An 18,619-nucleotide genomic window follows, 5' to 3' on the forward strand; every position below is an offset into this window, starting at 1 on the left:
AGAAAATGTGAATAATTGATCCTATTAGTTGGAAGAATCCCATACAAGTAATGAATCTTTATGTTGTTTTTTTGAAAAAAAAAAAATTTGTTCTTGCTTTTTCAACTTTTTTTCTCGAAAAAGTTGAGGCTCATGGAGGAGTATTTGCTCAAAAAATATAATTCACTAATCCTTTTATTTAGAATGTATATGACCACAACTGTCAAAAATCCTACACCTATGCAGCCATTGGGCCTTGGAGGCCCCACAAATGTATTCGTGTAAAGTTTTTTAATTTTCATATTTTTGTCACTGAATTATTTGTAACCAAGTTATAGGAGCATATAATGAGGCTCATATCAAGAAAATAATGATATAACATAGTAGTACAACAACATTTATGCGTGGCCTCGAAGGCCCCAGGACTTAAAGCAGATAGTCTACTCATCAGTGAATAACAGAGTCAGATGTAAAAATACAGGAGAAGTAGTGGGGTGAGTTGTGTCTTTTAAACCCTTCGTCCCACTTTATCTTTCTCGTAAAATAAGTGTTGGCTTGACAGGTTGGTACAGAGGTAACGCACTTACCTTTGAGCATAGATGGGTTTGATTCCCGATCCAACTGCAATCTGTCGGATTGGTGCTTCGCAGGCAAGTCATTCTATCATAGTGTGCCATCCCTCGGATGAGCTTCAAGCGGGTCTCCTATGTGCTACCATTAGTTGGTAGAAGTTAGAGATCCCACAGTGTCGTTCCCGAAGAATCGTAGACATATCGCTGGCACCCTGAGCAAATTACCGATTCCTAGCCTAACATGCAGGGGGCATTGCATCAGCTGCATAGCTCCACTCCTGAGCAATGATGCAAACCCACAGCCACAAATTGCACACAAGAGGAGAAGAAGAACACTCCATGGCTATTAAGTTCAAGTAACACGTTTAAATTCAAGTTTAAATTAAATTAAATTCAAGTATGGCTATTAAATTCAAGTTACAATCTCAAGTAACAAGTATTAAATTGAAGTTTAAATTAAATTAAATTCAAGTATGGCTATTAAATTCAAGTTACAATCTCAAGTAACAAGTATTAAATTTATCTCTTACACGAGCCTCGATTCTGTAAACAAAAAAACAAACAAAAATAAAAACACCTTCATTATGTCTATTTAAAAAAAATTCTTATGATATGACTTTCAGGGATGTCTGTAGTTATTGTTGCGCATCTGTTGCAGGTTATCTGTTTTGCATGTCAGTTTATTGTTTTTTTGCGGACAAATGGACCCTTTGACCAACCGCACTCCCATCCCCAACAAAGTTTATTTTCTAAACGTTACATCAGACTCAGAACTGCATACTTGAATCAGTCCCCACATTTTGTCTCATATTGCTTCCTCAGCCTGTGACTGCCATCTCGAAGGGTCTTTGGATACCATATGCGACAGAATTGGTGGGCAGTGCCGATGCAAAGCGAACGTGATTGGCCGTCGCTGTGATACCTGTATCTCTGCAGCAACAGACCTCTTGGACTGCGTTTGTAAGTGAGGTGTCCGTCAAGTGAATACCATGTTTGTGCTGCTTTGTTTGTTATTAGCACTTCTCAAAGCCTTATTTCAGTTTATACTTCACAGGTGCAGCTCTACTTGCTTACATATAATCGTACAATAATCACATTATTATTAGTTCATAATACTTATTGCTGTCAGCGAGTCTTAAATATCCCACAGTGTCTTTTGCAACGAGTAGACTGTTGTGTGCCGGCATCCCGGCATAATTCAAAATTCCTGTTCTGACTACCACTAGGAAGGCAATAGCAAAACACCCAGTGTAATGGTCGTCATGAAACTGCTTCGACAGCACCGACACCCTCGAACGGGAACCGATTGATGACAACTAGAGAGTTCATAGAACACCTTACACCCTGCTGTGTTTAGGGCTATAACTCAATTGAAATAAAATAACAAGAAAGAGCCATCAAAGATTGCAGACTCTCGCCAGGACGTGTTTTAGTAGTTTGTAAGGCTTTTGTGTTAAAACTAATATGGCGGCCGAACCACGTGACCGATGATGTCATCATTTTTTTTTCTCCACTAATTTATCCATAGATGACGCTCAAGAAATTTCATCCTGATCGGATGAAGTTTTGTATTTGTCGAATTATGAAGTCATAATGGAGGCACCTATGACATCATCATTAACATATGTTATTCCCCATGGAGAGTTCTTTACAATGAGCAATGTTTCAATTTTTTCAATGCAGTGCTTTCAGAGATAAGGAGGTGCAAATTTTTTCGGTTTTTCCAGGATGTCGTCCATACCACATGACCTATGACGTAATAATTATCATGAAAAATTCCACAGGAGGAGGTGCATTGATGGTGAAAATTTCCTGTCAATCGGACCAGCGGTTACAGAGAAAATCATATTTTTTCTGTGTGGACAAACAAACAAACAGACAAATGAAAAATCACTCATCGAGCAACACTTAGCAAAACAGAACAAAGTAGAATGGTATTTAGTAGAGCATCCTTTTGACCTCAACAATAATTAGTGGTTGAATTCAGTGACCTGATATGCAAATCGTCTTCAAAGTGTAAGTTAATCTGATGAAAATTGACAATTTTAGAAATGTGGCCTATGTTGACCTTTTGGCCTATGTTGACCTCAAAAATAGTTGGTGGTTGGTTTCCGTAAGCTGATGTGCAAATCCTATTCAGATTTCATGTCAATCGGATGAAAATTGAGGATTTTAGAAATTACAAAAATTTGGTTGACCTTTAGCCTATGTTGACCTTATGACCTATGTTGATCTCAAAAATAGTTGGTGGTTGAATTCAGTTAGCTGAAATGAAAATCCCATTTAAATTATAAGTGAATTGTTTGAAAAATGAGGATATTAGAAATTCGAAAAAAGTGGCTGACCTTTGGCCTATGTTGACCTCAAAAATAGTTGGTGGTATCACTAACCTGATATGAAAATCCTTTTCAAATTTCAAGTCAATCGAATGAAAATTGAGGATTTTAAAGATTCGAAAAAATTGGTTGACCTTTGGCCTATGTTGACCTTCTGACCTACGTTGATGTAAAAAATAGTTTGTGGTTGAATTCAGTTCGCTGATATGAAAACCCTATTCAAATTTCAAGTCAATCGAATGAAAATTGAGGATTTTAGAAATTCGAAAAAATTGGTTGACCTTTGGCCTATGTTGACCTTATGACCTATGTTGATCTCAAAAATAGTTGGTGGTTGAATTCAGTTCGCTGATATGTAAATCCTATTCAAATTTCAAGTCAATCGAATGAAAATTGAGGATTTTAGAAATTCGAAAAAATTGGCCTATGTTGACCTTATGACCTATGTTGATCTCAAAAATAGTTGGTGGTTGAATTCAGTTGGCTGATATGAAAATCCTTTTCAAATTTCAAGTGAATCAGATGAAAATTGAGGATTTTAGAAATTTGAAATTGTTGTTGACTTTTGGCCTATGTTGTTGACCTTTTGGTCTATAGTGATCTGAAAAATAGTTGGTGGTTGAATTCAGCTGATATGAAAATCCCATTCAAATGTCAAGTGGATCTGACTCCTCTGTGCGCATGTGCGATCGGGACGAGAAACAGAAGCAAAGTACTGCTAAACTCCAGGTTCGATTTCCGATCTTCCGATTTGTGTTAAAAATATAACATTTCATGAAAATTAAGTCATTCCTCGATGACAAACTGACATTTGTGGATGGACGGACAGATGGACAGACAGAAGTAAACCAATTGCTTAACCCTGCTTTTTGCTCCGCTTGCACGGCATGTTTTTGTTGTGCACCCGTCGAGTCTCATCAGACGTTGCACCATCACATTGAAAGTCTGGTTAGAACTCCACGACTCAGTGAGGCCATAAAGAAGGGCAAAAATCCCAAACCGAGTGGAAGTGATGGAGTGAGCGGTGAATCAAAAACAACTACAACCTAAGATGTACAAATCAGAGAGGAGTGTAATACCCCAAATTAAAAAAAGAGAAAAATCAAGTCACCTTGATCAGCAGAGAGTTGAGTAGATGGACTGAGTTACCTTTGTGTCGGGCATAGAGACCATAAAATGATGGTTAAATGGAGTGAAGACTTTTCTTGAAAGACTGTGCAAAAGAGAGACAGAATAGTTATTCAGAACTTGGTCATTTGCATGATCAGGTCCACTTCCTGGATTATAAGCTTTTTGTCAATTCCAAGATTATTACCATCTGTTTATTTCAAGTAAAACAACCGAATACAAGTGTCCACCGAAAAACACATCACAGATCCCATAATTTGGTGGTGGAAGCAGTGGGGCCTTCACGGAGTTGATGATTGCTCGAGAGATCTCTCCAGATACCCGTGTGTCCATCTCAATCAAATCAGATCATGTATCTGCTTTTTGAATTTGGACAAACTTCTGTGGGTCAAGCCAGGCGAGCTATATCTGTGTAAATCAGATTGTGAGTAAATTGTGTAAATTCTTATCCTTTACCTATAAATAGGTGCCTCCATTATATGTAAATCACAGCTTGACTTAAGCATGAATAATATTATAGAATTCAATTTCACACATGTCACATGTTGTGCGTTTGCAGCACCAGGAGTATCCTGCATTGGGAGTAATAACCCATCTAGAATTGTAACCCAAGTCAATAAGCCTGTTTAGGCAGAACTAATGCTCTGTATAGACTATATACATGATGGTACATGATACATGATACATGATGCATGGTACATGATGGTAATGATGATGATGATGATGATGATGATCACCAGGATCCACATTGGGTGAATCCATGTTTAAGGATTTTATAAACACCCCTAAGACCCAAAATACCCTTAAAGGCCCAGAGGATCCAAAAGACCCAGAAGACCCAAAACACCCCAAAGACCCAAAATACCCTTAAAGGCCAAGAAGATCCAAAAGACCCTGAAGACCCAAAATACCCTTAAATGCCCAGAGGATCCAAAAGACCCTGAAGACCCAAATGGCGCAAAAGTCCCCAAAGACCCAAAAGACCCTGAAGACCTCAATTATCCTTAAAGACTCAGAGGAACCAAAAGACCCATAACACCTAAAAGCCCCTGAAGACTCAAAGATTTTTAATCACCCAAGGATAGACGAGAACAATCTGATGTGGCAAGAGGTCGTTTTGATGTTGTCATTATGGTGACATTCAGTTGCCCTTCCCTGTACTTTACTTACCATCCCCACTATCATTTTTTCCATATACTTGTGACATGTGGGACCCACTATTGGAAAACGTACCATGACACTTTTACATCCACATGACGACAGGTGAGACAGCTGGATTAACACCCCTTCCCAAAAAGTTGTCATCAACTATTGAGTTCAAAAACATGATTATTTTTTTACATCATCACCTCCTATTTGCTCTTTGTTATTCCGCTAGGAATCATGTTCCACAAATCCAATTTTATGCATTTGCACCACAAAGGCTCCTCTTGTTTTGCGCGTCTGCTATTTACAGCTTCAACCTGTGACTGTGACCCCCGAGGTAGCCTGTCCCGTCATTGTGACCCCGCTACCAGCTCTTGTCAGTGTCTACCTCGAGTGGCCGGACCCTACTGCAAGTCCTGCCTGGCAGATCACTTTGGTTTCCCAAGCTGTGAGCCGTGCCGTTGCCCGAGAAATTTACGGGGTTGTGACCCCATCACTGGGGCGTGTCTCGAGTGCCTGAGTTATACTGAGGGAGAGCGCTGTGAAAGGTCCACATTCCTTTTATTGTCTTTTTTTTTTTCATCCACTATTTACCTTCATCGATGAATGACAAGAATGAGACTTATCTGTGATGATCTTTTCTCTGCTGTACCTGCAGGTGTATTGCGGGATACTACGGTGACCCGGCGGTGGGTTGCGAGCCATGCCTTTGTCCCGGTCGTCCCAACAGTGGGCACTACCACGCCACCTCTTGTTATCAAGATCCCGTCACCAGGCGGATCACCTGCAACTGTCATAAGGAATATGAAGGTGGGAAAGTCTTGAAAAATGTATCTTTCAGAAACATTTTTAACCCTTAAATGCAGGCGTCAACAATCCTACATAAACACAGCGGAGGCTCAACGGATGTATTCGTGTAATGTTTTTTTTTTTTTTTTTTTTATAGAATTTTTTTCAATACAAGTCGATGCTCATGGATGTGTATTTGCTCCGAAAATGTGAATCATTGATCCTATTAGATGGAAGAATCCCATACAAGTAATAAAAAAAATTTTTTTTTTTTTTGCAAAAAAGGTTTTTGCTCTTGGTTTTTCAAAAAAAATTCTCTAAGAAGTTAAGGCTCATAGAAGAGTATTTGCTCAAAAAATATGATTCACTAATCCTTTTATTTAGAATGTATATGTCCACAACTGTCAAAAATCCTACACCTATGCAGCCATTGGGCCTCGGAGGCCCCACTAATGTATTCATGTAAAGTTTTTTATTTTTCATATTTTTGTCACTGAATTATTTGTAACCAAGTTATATGAGTTATATGAGGCTTGTATCAAGAAAATAATGATATAACATAGAAGTACAACAACATTTATGCAGAGCCTTGAAGGCCACAGGCCTGCATTCGTGTTATCAGTGAAGAATGAAGATTTTCCCACTAACCTGAATGAAATTTTCAAATTTTTGTCACTGAATTATTTGTAACCAAGTTATAGGAGCATATAATGAGGCTCATATCAAGAAAATAATGATATAACATAGTAGTACAACAATATTTATGCTGGGCCTCGAAGGCCCCAGGCCTGCCTTCGTGTTATGAGTGAAGAATGAAGATTTTCCGACTACTAACCTGAATGAAATTTTCAAATTTTTGTCACTGAATTGTTTCTAACCAAGTTATAGGAGCATATAATGAGGCTCATATCAAGAAAATAATGATATAACATAGTAGTACAACAATATTTATGTGGGGCCTCGAAGGCCCCAGGCCTGCATTCGTGTCGACTTTTCGGGTTATAAGTGAAGAATGAAGATTTTCCCACGAGCCTGAATATTTTTTTATTTTATTTATGTCACTGAATTTTGTGTAACAACATGAAAGTCGGTGAAAATGAGGCTCATTCCAAAACAACCTTGTGGGCCTCTGGGGCCCAATCACTGCATCCAAGGCTCATGCACATACCAATTCCTGAATACTTGATTTGCTGTAGAACTCCGATAATTATTTGTTCAGCCTTTTAATAGTTATTGTCACTTTTCCCATGGAAATGTTCTCTACGACATATGACTGTGTTTATTGAGGTGAGATGTTGATTGTAAAATTTGAGTGGAGGAAAAGTGATGTGTTTATGAGCCCATCCCGTGCGCAGCAAAATACAGGGTTTTGCAATCACTTCTGTCTGTCTGTGTCAGTCTGGGCCATAGCTGTTTTTACAATTTGCGCTATTGTCATCAATTTTTCACCGAAGCTTTATTATAATATGGAAATACGCATTGCGTAGAGTGAGAGCTTCGTCAACAATGGTCAGTCGATCGAGTACGCAGCCCTCGCAAACATCTGTAGGCCAAGGCCTAGCTAGGCTGGGTTGTTTGATCTTGGGCTTAGAATTATAAATGAAGTCGGTGTAGCTGGCGGAAAACTGAAATCGGTGTACCTGGCTTAAATGAAGTCGGTGTAGCTGGCGGAAAACTGAAGTCGGTGTAGCTGGCGGAAAACTGAAGCCGTTGTAGCTGGTGGAAAAAAGAAGTCGGTGTAGCTGGCGTAAATGATGAGCGGTTTCGAATTCAAAATCCGTTCTGTACAGTACTGTATTGTAATTTATTGATTTTGATCACCAGGTGAAAATAATTTATCGGTCGCGCCAGACCAAAGCAACATCACGTGAGCAAGATGGCGGATCATGGAAGGGACAAGATGGCGGATCATGGAAGGGACATTTGAAATGACAACATGAAATTTTGTTCCCAAGGGAATGGGGAATGACAGTGAAATTTTGAATGAATGGAATGGATTTTGAATGAATGGATATATACATGCAATTGCCATAGAGGTTCGCTTACGAAGCTCTCTAATAATATGGTGAAGACAAAAAAATTGCACCTCTATATCGCTGAAACCGCTACGTGAGAAAAAATTGAAACGTGACTCATTGTAAAGAACTCCGCATGGGAAATAAGTGTTGTTAATGATGATGTCATTGGTGCCTTAATTATGACATCATAATTCGACAGGAACAATGCTTAGACAGATCAGTTTGAAATTTATTGAGCATGATCTACACAGCAATTACATTAGAGAATATAAACTTATGATGTCATCGCTCACGTGGTCTGGCAGCCATATTGAATCAAATAAAAAACCCTTCAAAAATAGAAGAGTTGGCTCGCACCAAATTGACAGTGAAGGGCAAGTATTCTATGAATACCATCTAGTTTTTATGCCAAATCTTAGTGGATGAGTTGAGGAGGTGACAAGAATATGCCGATTAGGTTTAGGTTCAGGTCTGGATGCAGGTCCGGCTTATCAGTGGGATACAAAACAAACTGTTCTACCTGGCAGATATATGCGCTTTACCGAGCGAGAGTCGTTCTACTTTTATCTACAATGGCTATGCTTGAGGAAAGTCTGAACTGAATTCAGTGAGTGGGTAAGATACTTACAAGAGAGTGAAAGAAATCAGATGGAAATGGGACAAACAGCAGGTAGGTAACGTGACGCACAGGCAGACATTATGAACAGCAGGTTAACCTAATCAGGAAGTTAGAGAAAAGTGGAGGAAGAGTAAAGAGAAAGGTAAAGGTTGGTGGAGGGAACTTATGGAAGTATCTCGGCACTTGGTGACGACACCAAGAAAAACTGGAACAAGAAAAAAAGAACTACCTTTAGAAGCCATTTTTCCTCGCAGAGCAGGGGTTGGCCTTTTTCGGGCACCGTGGTCCCCTTTTTGAAGCAATGTTTTACGGCCGGATGCCCTTCCTGCCGCCAACCCTGTTAGTCGCCTCTAACAGGGTTACCATACAGGGAATTACCAGTGAACTGGTACTCAAATTGCCGACCTCGGAGGGATGACAGGCTGAGTCAACCCCCCTGGTGTTCATTTAGTGATTGACTGGGATTCGAGCCCAGGATCGTAGGATCCCAAGCCGGCACCCAAACCACTAAGCCAATTCCAGGCTCCACCAAGAAAAACTGGATGGAATGATATTATAGGATGGAGACACCATCCCCACAATGAAGCTCTCCTTACAGGTACCTTGAGTAATATTTGCACACCTGGATACTCTGGGGATCCCATGTCTCCACTCCTTCAAATGTCAGCAGGGCTCCTGTGACTTGAAAGGAGTCATAAATCGTCATACAAAAGCCACAATCGCCTATTACAGCCCTCTTGAAATTGACATGTATTTCATGAGTCGATGTCCTCTTCACTCTTCAATGCTGTATTTCTCCTCCCAGGTGCTCAGTGCAACGTTTGCGCACCTGGATACTCTGGGAATCCCATGTACCCTGGAAGGAAGTGCGTGCAGTGCAATTGCAATGGCAACACGAAACCAATGGATCAAGCTCCTTGTGATCCCAATACAGGAAACTGCCTGCGGTGTCTGTACCACACGACGGGACCTCGGTGTGAGAGGTGCGAGGATGGATACTACGGGGATGCCACCAGGCAGGACTGTCGACGTACGTTCTTATTCACTTGGAAACACTCAAATAATTAGAAAAAAATAAAATAAATAATTGGTTCACTTTAAGATACATTTTTTAAATTTTGATTTATTTTAACTTTGACAAATTTCTTGTCAACAAACCCAAAACCTTTTACTATCACCTTTATTGCAATTTTAACCTCTTCCTCACTGCATCCCTAGCTTGCGATTGTGATATTCAAGGAGCTTTGTCCCCTCCTTGTGACCCGATGAGCGGTCATTGCCATTGTCGTACCGGTGTGACCGGACCCTCCTGCAAGGCCTGCCTGAAAGACCATTTTGCTTTCCCTCGCTGTGAACCCTGTCGTTGTTATGGAAACCAAGCTGACTGTGACCCCATCACTGGGGCCTGCAGGGAATGTGGAGAAAACACAGAGGGCGAGCTCTGTGAAAGGTAATGCCCCCTCCATACTGTTTTTTTCTTCTTCTTCTTCTTTTTTTGTTGCGGCTATTGTTCACTACTCGTTGTTTTTTGTCCTGCACTATGAATAGGTCTTAAAAAGTACAGGATGTATCTTTACTGCACTTTTTAACAACAGACTTCATCAGGATTCTGCTGTCAGATTTCGGACAGCCAAAGCTCCTCAAATTCAAGACCATTGACCCTGTTGACTCCTTTCGTCCATGTCTAGCAGGTGCTGTCCACTGCTTTCACTGAGGAGTAATGGCACCAGTACCTCAGAATTTATCCAATGAAACTTCATCTCCAGTTCAAAGTTCATATAATAAACTCCATATTGAGGCCTATAAGATTGCTAAATATATGTTTTGTATTTAGTTATTTTACAGGCCTCAATATTAGATTCTGTCCAGGCCATGCTTGATCAGGCTCCTGACGAGCAGACAGGAAATGCCAACAATCAGGGTAAGTGTGCAGAGGTGCAAGTGGACAGTAGAAGACAATCAGTGAGGAGACTAATGATAGGGAATAGAAATAGTGGTTAACATGAGATACCAATGGCTCGCCATTTAATGGAGTGGAGAGAACAACATGATTGGTTAATCAGTGAGGAGATTTCACAGGTGAGGTTACAGGGGCATGAAAGAGTGGAGGTCAGTCGTTAGCCTTGATTTGGGTGAGGGGAAATGTATAGGTTTGATACCTGAGCCATGAAAAACAAAGAATTGAGGGAATGTGGTGTGTGAGACCACAAAATAAGTGATACAAGAGGAAACCAATTAAGCCACCAAGTCACTAGAAAACTTCCTCAAGTTCTACAGACTGAAATTCTCCCTCTTAGATGAGTGAGGATTTTTCTTCCAAATTATCAAATGTTGATGGCATTGGGAAGCAGGCCTTGCACCCTCATCTGCTTTTGAGTTGCCCCAAGTAGCATCAGGGATGGGGATTTCACTGCCCCTCGTGGCACAGGGTGATATCCCTGGACCACAGATTACATGCACTCTCCATGGCACTGTGGCAAGAAGGCAACTCTTATCAGCTGAGAAAGGCCAATGAATGACTTAGCGCTGCTAAAGATTCCATGGTGCCTCCCAGGCCGAGGCACCAGATTAGATACGTGATCGGTCGAGGAACGGTCATGGAAGTTTGTTTGTCCTAGGATATCCAGAGATGGATCATTTGTCAGAGGTTGATTGCAGACGTAAATTGGAGGGTTATCCATACAATCTTTATGTAGAGACAGAGTGAGTGTGTTGGACTTGGAAGCATTGGATGACACTTTCCAGGTGAATTACCAGCTTCATGTTTTCTTCGAATCGGTGGACAGGGATGTGGCAGTCGCTTGCCTGTCATTGGTGTGAGGCTTTCTGGCAAGAAGTCAAGTAATCCACACAGTGGTGTGCAAGGTTTGAAAAGAAGCCGATAGATCATTAACGTACACTGAGGAAAGGATGTTTTTTTTACTGACACTGTTATTGTGTGAAATAGGTACACAATGGACAAACAAAGCAACATGTGGAATACAAGGCCCTGCAAACATTAAAATTGGCAATGTAGGATTTTTTACAAAATGGCTTGAAGCATGATAAACAAAATTAATCTCATCAATCAGTTCATAGAACTTGAATCCCCATGCAGTGTTCAAGAATATATCTCAATTTAAATAAAATAATAGCTTTAAAGATCATTAAACAAAATTCCAGAAGTTTATCGCTATAAAAGCAGTGTTATACACCACCTTATTTAACATGTCAAAGTACTGCAAAATGGAAAGATTTTGGAAGCGACAAGAAGGTGATTTGTGTTATAGTGTTCAAGTATATTATTAAACTTAAATATAGTAAAGGTTGTATAAGTTGTACAAATAAATAAATTCCACAATTTACCACCGTTGACGCAGTGTCTATTACACCACCCCATCGAACACGTTACATTAGTTATCCGTGCTTGTTGTTTGTGTCCTTTATGACATTCTTAAAAACAGCAAGTTTCCTATTTGGAATGATTTTCAATTTTGTTTGATTGCCAGGCAGGAAGACAGAATAAAACTAGAACGACCGCACTGTGGTCACAACCTGCGATAAAATCCGAAACAAAATCCACAACCTGCATCAACCAATCCAGACAATAATTGTAAAAATGATGCTTTTTTTTGTTTTTGTTTTTGTATACAAGATCGAGGCTCGTGAAAGAGCTAACATTAATCACACAAAAAGACAAACCGACACACAAAACACAAAAAACAAGGGGAGCGGCAGACAAGATGGGGAGAGAGGGGGAAGGACACAAACACAACATTTGAGAGCAGGGACATCGGGAGGACTTGGGGGGAGGTGGGAGAGCAATAAAACATATGAACACTGCAAGGACTCTGGGGTGAATTACCGGGGGTAGAAAAGATCAAGGTTTTCGATGGGGGAAGATAAGAGATGGTGGTGAACAGCTGTTTTAAAGACCTGGAGGGAGGAGTGGGATTGAAGGGAGTGGGGGAGTTTGTTCCAGAGGCGGGAGAAAAGGGGAATGAAAGAGTGAAGGTGAGCAGAGAGCCTAGACTTTGGCAGTTTAACCATAAGAGGGTTGCAGGCAGATCTTGTGCGACCTGAAGGAATATTGGGGGGACAGAGCACAGAGAGACTGGGGGAGCAAGGCCGGAGAGGAGTCGGTAGAAGACAGAAAGACCACCAACCTGCCTGCGGTGAGTGAGTGAAAGGCCCTCGGTGTTGACTACATCGCAGGAGATTCCAATGATTCTGAAAGCTTTGGCCTCAACAGCGTGAAGCCGAGCAAGGTGTGAGGCAGGAGCACCAGCCCAGAGGGGGGGAACAGTATTCCATTGAGCTGCGGATGAAAGCACCATTGACAAGGTGAAAGCACCGTTGAAAGATGAATGCTTTAACACAGCCCCTACAGACTAAAGCACATACGCATTGTTCTGAAGTCTTCTTTCGATTTTACATGGGTCAAATATCAAAATCTATCAGAACATAGGAATGAGAACATAGAAATGAAACCTGATAAGGTGCTAAATGACAGATTTTGCACCTTTTGATATTTTTGCCGTTGCATTTCTTCATTTGTGCTAATACAGGGAGACATTTGCATTCGCTTGTGAATGTCTGCGATTTGAGGTATGTGCCGAGTTTATTTGCGAGGAAGTGCTGTTCAATTTGATGGAAAAAATAACAAGTCTGAGCTGGTATATAACAATAATGACCACATTGTGGTCACAACCTGCAACAAAATCTGGTAACGGGCCGATTGGGAAACGCGCATTTAAAGCACTCTTTAAAGATGAACAACACAATTAGGAAACACACATTTAATGCGCTATTAAATAATTAACTTGACACCTCTTATCCATGTTACTCTCCCCATGGTTATATCGGAACTGATTCTAATAATTATCACACGGTATCAGAGCCGATTTGTCACACAGTCAGAAATTACTTAACCCCAATATAGGCCATTCAAAAATTATGCAACTGTTGTTTTTAGTAATTTGCATAACGTAATGCTTGATTACGTAATGTAACATAATGCTTGATTACCATGCGTTCTGACGTACCGTGCATTCTGACGGTCTTGATTATACCTTACTATTATTTGACATATGGTTAGATTTTTCGGATCCCTCATCATGAATAACAATCGACCCAAACAAAGCCAATGAAAATATGACCCAACAAACCCGTGCAGTATATAATCAGCAGAGGCCTACAGACCTGATGTTTTAGGCCCAACAGAAAACCAAGATGGCGACCATATTATTTCGTCTGGGTACCATGGCAGTAGTGGGTGCAGTCAAGCGACAAATGTCTGTGGGGTCTGACAGCTGTCTGGCCAATGGGTGCACATTTCAAAAATCAACCTCCAACAAGAACCACAACAACAATAACCATGCATAGCTCTTGGAGATCTGCAGCATGTCTTACATTCAGTAGAAAGAACAGTTTAAAAAATCATCCAATTCTTTGTTTGGACCACCCCAAGTTTTTAAAGTCTCAAGTTGAGATCGCCCCTCGTGCAGTACTTCTCCACTCCAAACAGGCTGTAAGTTGATGTTGCGGTGAGCTGCTTGGCACGACCTTGCAAAAATGCCCTGTGGCTGGTGACAGCTGCTGTGCTCACAGCTTCTGGGCTTCCTTGGAAGCACTGTGGTGACACTCCATATAATCTGACTCAACAAACCCTGTCGGTGTATAATCAGCAGAGGCCTACAGGCCTAATTTGTTAGGCTCATGAGAAAACCAAGATGGCGGCCATATCATTTTATCTCGGTGCTATGGTGGGTGGAATTAAGTGAGAAATGTGGGTGTGGGTGCTGTCCAACCAGTGGGTGCACATTTCCAAAATCAACCCCCAACAATAACCCAACAACAACATCAATAACAGCAACGCAAAGCTCTTGGAGACTTGTATTGCAACATATCACGGGTAAAATATATCTCACTTTTCTCTGCGCATGCGCAATTGGGACAAATTCAGAGACAAAGTACAATACTGTGAAGCTGCAGGTTCGTTTTCCGAATAATTTTCCAATTCGAGCTCAAAGTATAACATTCAATTTAAATAAGTTGTTTCTCGATCGTAAACTGACATTTGTAGACAGGCAGATGAACGGACGGACGGACATGAAACAATTGCTTAACTCCGAATTTCGCTTCATGTGCATGGGGTAACAAAGGTAAGGGGAGAAGGAGGTAGTTGTTGTTGATATGGTCGATGACTTGAGGCAGAAAGGTTCTTAAAGCATTAATCTTGTTGTCATTTCTGTATAATCTGACCTATGTAATTGCTGCATGCAGCAAGTGCGGTAATCTTCATCCTGATGAAGCAGCACTTTTTTTTCTTCTTTTGTTTGTATACATAATCGAGGCCCGTGAAAGTATATAAGCCCGTGAAAAAGAACAAATCAAACAGACAAACAAAGAAAGTGTATAAAAAGGGGAGCGGTAGACAAGATGGGGAGAGAAGGGGAAGCACATAAACACAACATTTGAGAGCAGGTACATCGGGAATGTGTGGGGGGGAGATGGCGTGGGAAGTATAAACACACGTGCGGGTGGGAGAAGTATAAACACAAGGACACCAGGGACTTCCAGGAAGGAAGTTGGTATTTCAAAAAAGTGGATTTGGGGTGAAATTAATTGGGGTAGGAAAGATCAAGGTTTTGGATGGGGGAAGATAAGAGATAGTGGTGAACAGCTGTTTTAAAGACCTGGAGGGAGGAGTGCGATTGAAGGGAGTGGGGGAGTTTGTTCCAGAGGCGGGAGAAAAGAGGAATGAAGGAGTGAAGGTGAGCAGAGAGTCTTGATTTTGGCAGTTTAACCATAAGAGGGTTGCAGGCAGATCTTGTGTGACCTGTAGGAATATTTGGGGGACAGCCCAGAGAGAGCTGGAGGAGCAAGGCCGGAGAGGAGTCGGTAGAAGACAGAAAGACCACCAACCTGCCTGTGAGTGAGTGAAAGGCCCTCGGAGTTAGCTTCATCGCGGGAGATTCCAATGATTCTGAACGCTTTGGTTTCAACAGCGTGAAGACGAGTTAGTTGTGAGGCAGGAGCACCAGCCCAGAGGGGAGAGCAGTACTCCATTGAGCTGCGGATGAAAGCCTTGTATGTTGTGAGGAGCTCAGGTGTGCCAAGGAAGGACTTCGCACGACGGAGGATGCCCAGTCGGCGACTGGCTTTGGAGGCCAGATTTGAAATGTGGTTTTCCCAGGAAAGATTACAAAAACACTTACTTACACGGAAGGAAGGAAGTGCAGAGAAGCTAACGACGATAACTTTGATAGTGAAGGAGCTGGGGCTCCACGTCGATCGGAAGAATGGACGCGACAAAAAGCTGGAATTCATCCGAGTTGCTTTAATCAAACCAAACACTCAGGCACTCTGAAAAGCCCGTTTATCGGGCAGCAATATATATACATATTATCCCGGAGCGTTTGCCCAGGAAAGGCGAGAGGGGGCGTGGCCCAGCGTCCTGGCTGCGGCCTGGCAAGTTGAGGGCGAGCCTGCCCGGGCATGCCCGGGCGTCCCGACCGAGGCCTGGCAAGTTGAGCGCGGGCCTGCCCGGGCGTCCTGGACGAGCCCGGCATGGTGATCGCTCCGCGTCCTTGATAGGTGCAAGGCGATTGTGAAAACCCAGCGGTAGCCGCTACAAACGTCCCCCCAGAATCGACTTGCACCAGCAGGGTCAATTTGAGGGGGGTCCTGATGACCCGGCCGAAGCGACCCCTGGCGGGTCGTGGGAGGGGGTCCGGTGTGGTGGTGGGCGGTCGAGTGGGGGGCACCGTGGACGGGGGGCGGCCTCGCCGCGGCGGAAGGGCCACCCGTGGTGGGTGGTCGACGTCCACGTGCGCCGGCTTGAGGCGGTCCACCGCAATCCGGTCCGACCTGCCGCCGATGTCGATGACGAACGACTTGTCGTCCCGTCGCAGCACCCGGAAGGGCCCGTCGTACGGCGGCCGGAGTGGCCCCCGATGTGCGTCGTGACGCACAAAAACATACTCCGCTGTGCGAAGTGCTGGGGGGACGTAGGACTGGGGGTCACCGTGGTGGGATGTTGGCACGGGGGCAAACCGTTGGGCGGCCTCCTGGAGGTCCGAGCGCTGGTGAGCTGCGGACCAGGGACTGGTAGCGTCGGGCACGAATTCGCCCGGGACGCGTAGCACCTGGCCATAGACAAGCTCGGCGGTGGATGCCTGGAGGTCCTCATTGGGGGCCGTGCGGAGGCCCAAAAGGACCCACGGCAGCCGGTCGGCCCAACTGCCGTCTTGAAGGCCGGCCATGAGCGCGACCTTCATGGAGCGGTGGAATCGCTCGCACAACCCATTTGCTTGGGGGTGGTAGGCCGTAGTACGGTGGAGCCTGACCCCCAGGTTGCGGGCGACCGCGCCCCACAGCTCGGAGGTGAACTGTGGTCCGCGGTCTGACGAGATGTCCGCCGGTGCGCCGAAGCGGGCGACCCAGGTGGCGATGAAAGCGTGCGCCACGTCGGCGGTGGTGGTGGAGACGAGGGGAACGGCCTCCGGCCACCTGGTGGTCCTGTCCACCATGGTGAGCAGGTGTGTGAACCCCCGTGATGGGGGGAGGGGGCCCACCAGATCCACGTTGACGTGGTCGAAACGTCGTTCGGGCACGGTGAAAGGTGCCAGCGGGGCCTGGGTGTGTCGGTGGACCTTGGCCCGTTGGCAGGCTGTGCAGGTGCTGGTCCAATCGCGGACGTCCCGACGAAGGCCGTGCCAGACGAATCGCGCCGACACCAGCTTCTGGGAAGCTTTCCGGCCCGGGTGGGAAAGGCCGTGGAGGGAGGCGAAGATGCGGCGTTGCCAGGTGACGGGCACGATGGGGCGAGGCTGGCCTTGGGAGACGTCGCAGAGCAGGACAGTGTCCGCGAAGGGGATGTCGGCCAGGCGGAGGCCCGTGTCCGCCGCCCGGAGGGCTTGCACCGTGGTGTCGGTGGTTTGGTCCGCCGCCATAAGCGCAAAGTCCACGCCCAGGTGGACCGCGTTCGCGCTGGCCCGGGAAAGACAGTCGGCCACGGCGTTGTTTTTGCCGGCGACGTGCCGGATGTCCGTGGTAAACTCCGACACGGCGGAGAGGTGGCGCTGTTGGCGGGCCGACCACGGCTCCGTGACCTTGGCCATGGCGTAAACCAACGGCTTGTGGTCGACGAACGCCGTGAAAGGTCGGCCCTCCAGGAGGTGGCGGAAATGGCGGACGGCCAGGTGTAGACCGAGGAGCTCCCGGTCAAACGTGCTGTATTTGAGCTCGTTCAGCCGGAGCTGCCGGCTGAAAAAAGCGAGTGGCTGCCAAACCCCGTTCACCCATTGCTCATGTACGGCGCCCACCGCGTAGTCGGAGGCATCCGTGGTGAGGGCGATGGGAGCGTTGAGCACTGGGTGAGCGAGCAGTGTTGCGTCGGCGAGGGCCCGCTTTGAGCTTTGGAAGGCCGCATCCATTGCTGCGGACCAGGCGATGTCGTGCTTGGCCGGCTTGCCCCGGAGGGCTTCGTAGAGGGGCCGCATGAGTTGAGCAGCGCGGGGCACGAAGCGGTGATAAAAATTCACCATTCCCAGGAATTCCTGCAGGGCCTTTATGGTGCGGGGACGCGGGAACGTCGTGATGGCCTCGACCTTGGTTGGCAGCGGCACGGCCCCGTTCTTGGTGATGTGGTGGCCCAAAAAATCAACGGCCGTCGTGCCGAAGTGGCATTTGGCCGGGTTGACGATGAGGCCGTGCTCGCTGAGGCACCCGAACAGTGTTCGGAGGTGGAGGAGGTGCTCGGCCCGGGACGTGCTGGCGATGAGGATGTCGTCCAGGTAAACGAAAAGGAACGGCAGGTCACGCAGCACGCCGTCCATCAAGCGCTGGAACGCCTGAGCCGCGTTCTTGAGACCAAACGGCATCCGCAAGAATTCGAATAAGCCGAACGGCGTGATGACTGCCGTTTTAGGGACGTCGGCCGCCCTGACAGGTACCTGGTGATATCCCCGTATGAGATCAATTTTCGAAAAAATGACCCGTCCCGCCAGACGGGCGGAGAAGTCTTGGATATGCGGGATCGGGTACCTG

The 18,619-nt window shown here is 44.8% G+C and overlaps 1 protein-coding gene across 4 annotated transcripts in view; it reads left to right on the forward strand.

Annotated features, from left to right (window-relative positions):
* Nucleotides 1-18,619, forward strand: part of LOC137425999 (laminin subunit beta-2) — a 217,698-nt gene that overhangs the window by 102,895 nt on the left and 96,184 nt on the right. For all 4 annotated transcript variants that reach the window (XM_078776822.1, XM_078776824.1, XM_078776823.1 and 1 more), the window contains 5 exons: nucleotides 1,374-1,511; nucleotides 5,472-5,709; nucleotides 5,820-5,971; nucleotides 9,393-9,617; nucleotides 9,806-10,037. In XM_078776822.1, the coding sequence (XP_078632948.1) occupies nucleotides 1,374-1,511; nucleotides 5,472-5,709; nucleotides 5,820-5,971; nucleotides 9,393-9,617; nucleotides 9,806-10,037 (985 nt within the window). The remainder of the gene's footprint in view (nucleotides 1-1,373; nucleotides 1,512-5,471; nucleotides 5,710-5,819; nucleotides 5,972-9,392; nucleotides 9,618-9,805; nucleotides 10,038-18,619) is intronic.

The sequence above is a fragment of the Myxine glutinosa genome, chromosome 4 (genome assembly GCF_964187855.1).
Source record: "Myxine glutinosa chromosome 4, kmMyxGlut1.1, whole genome shotgun sequence".
Taxonomy (NCBI): Eukaryota; Metazoa; Chordata; class Myxini; order Myxiniformes; family Myxinidae; genus Myxine; species Myxine glutinosa.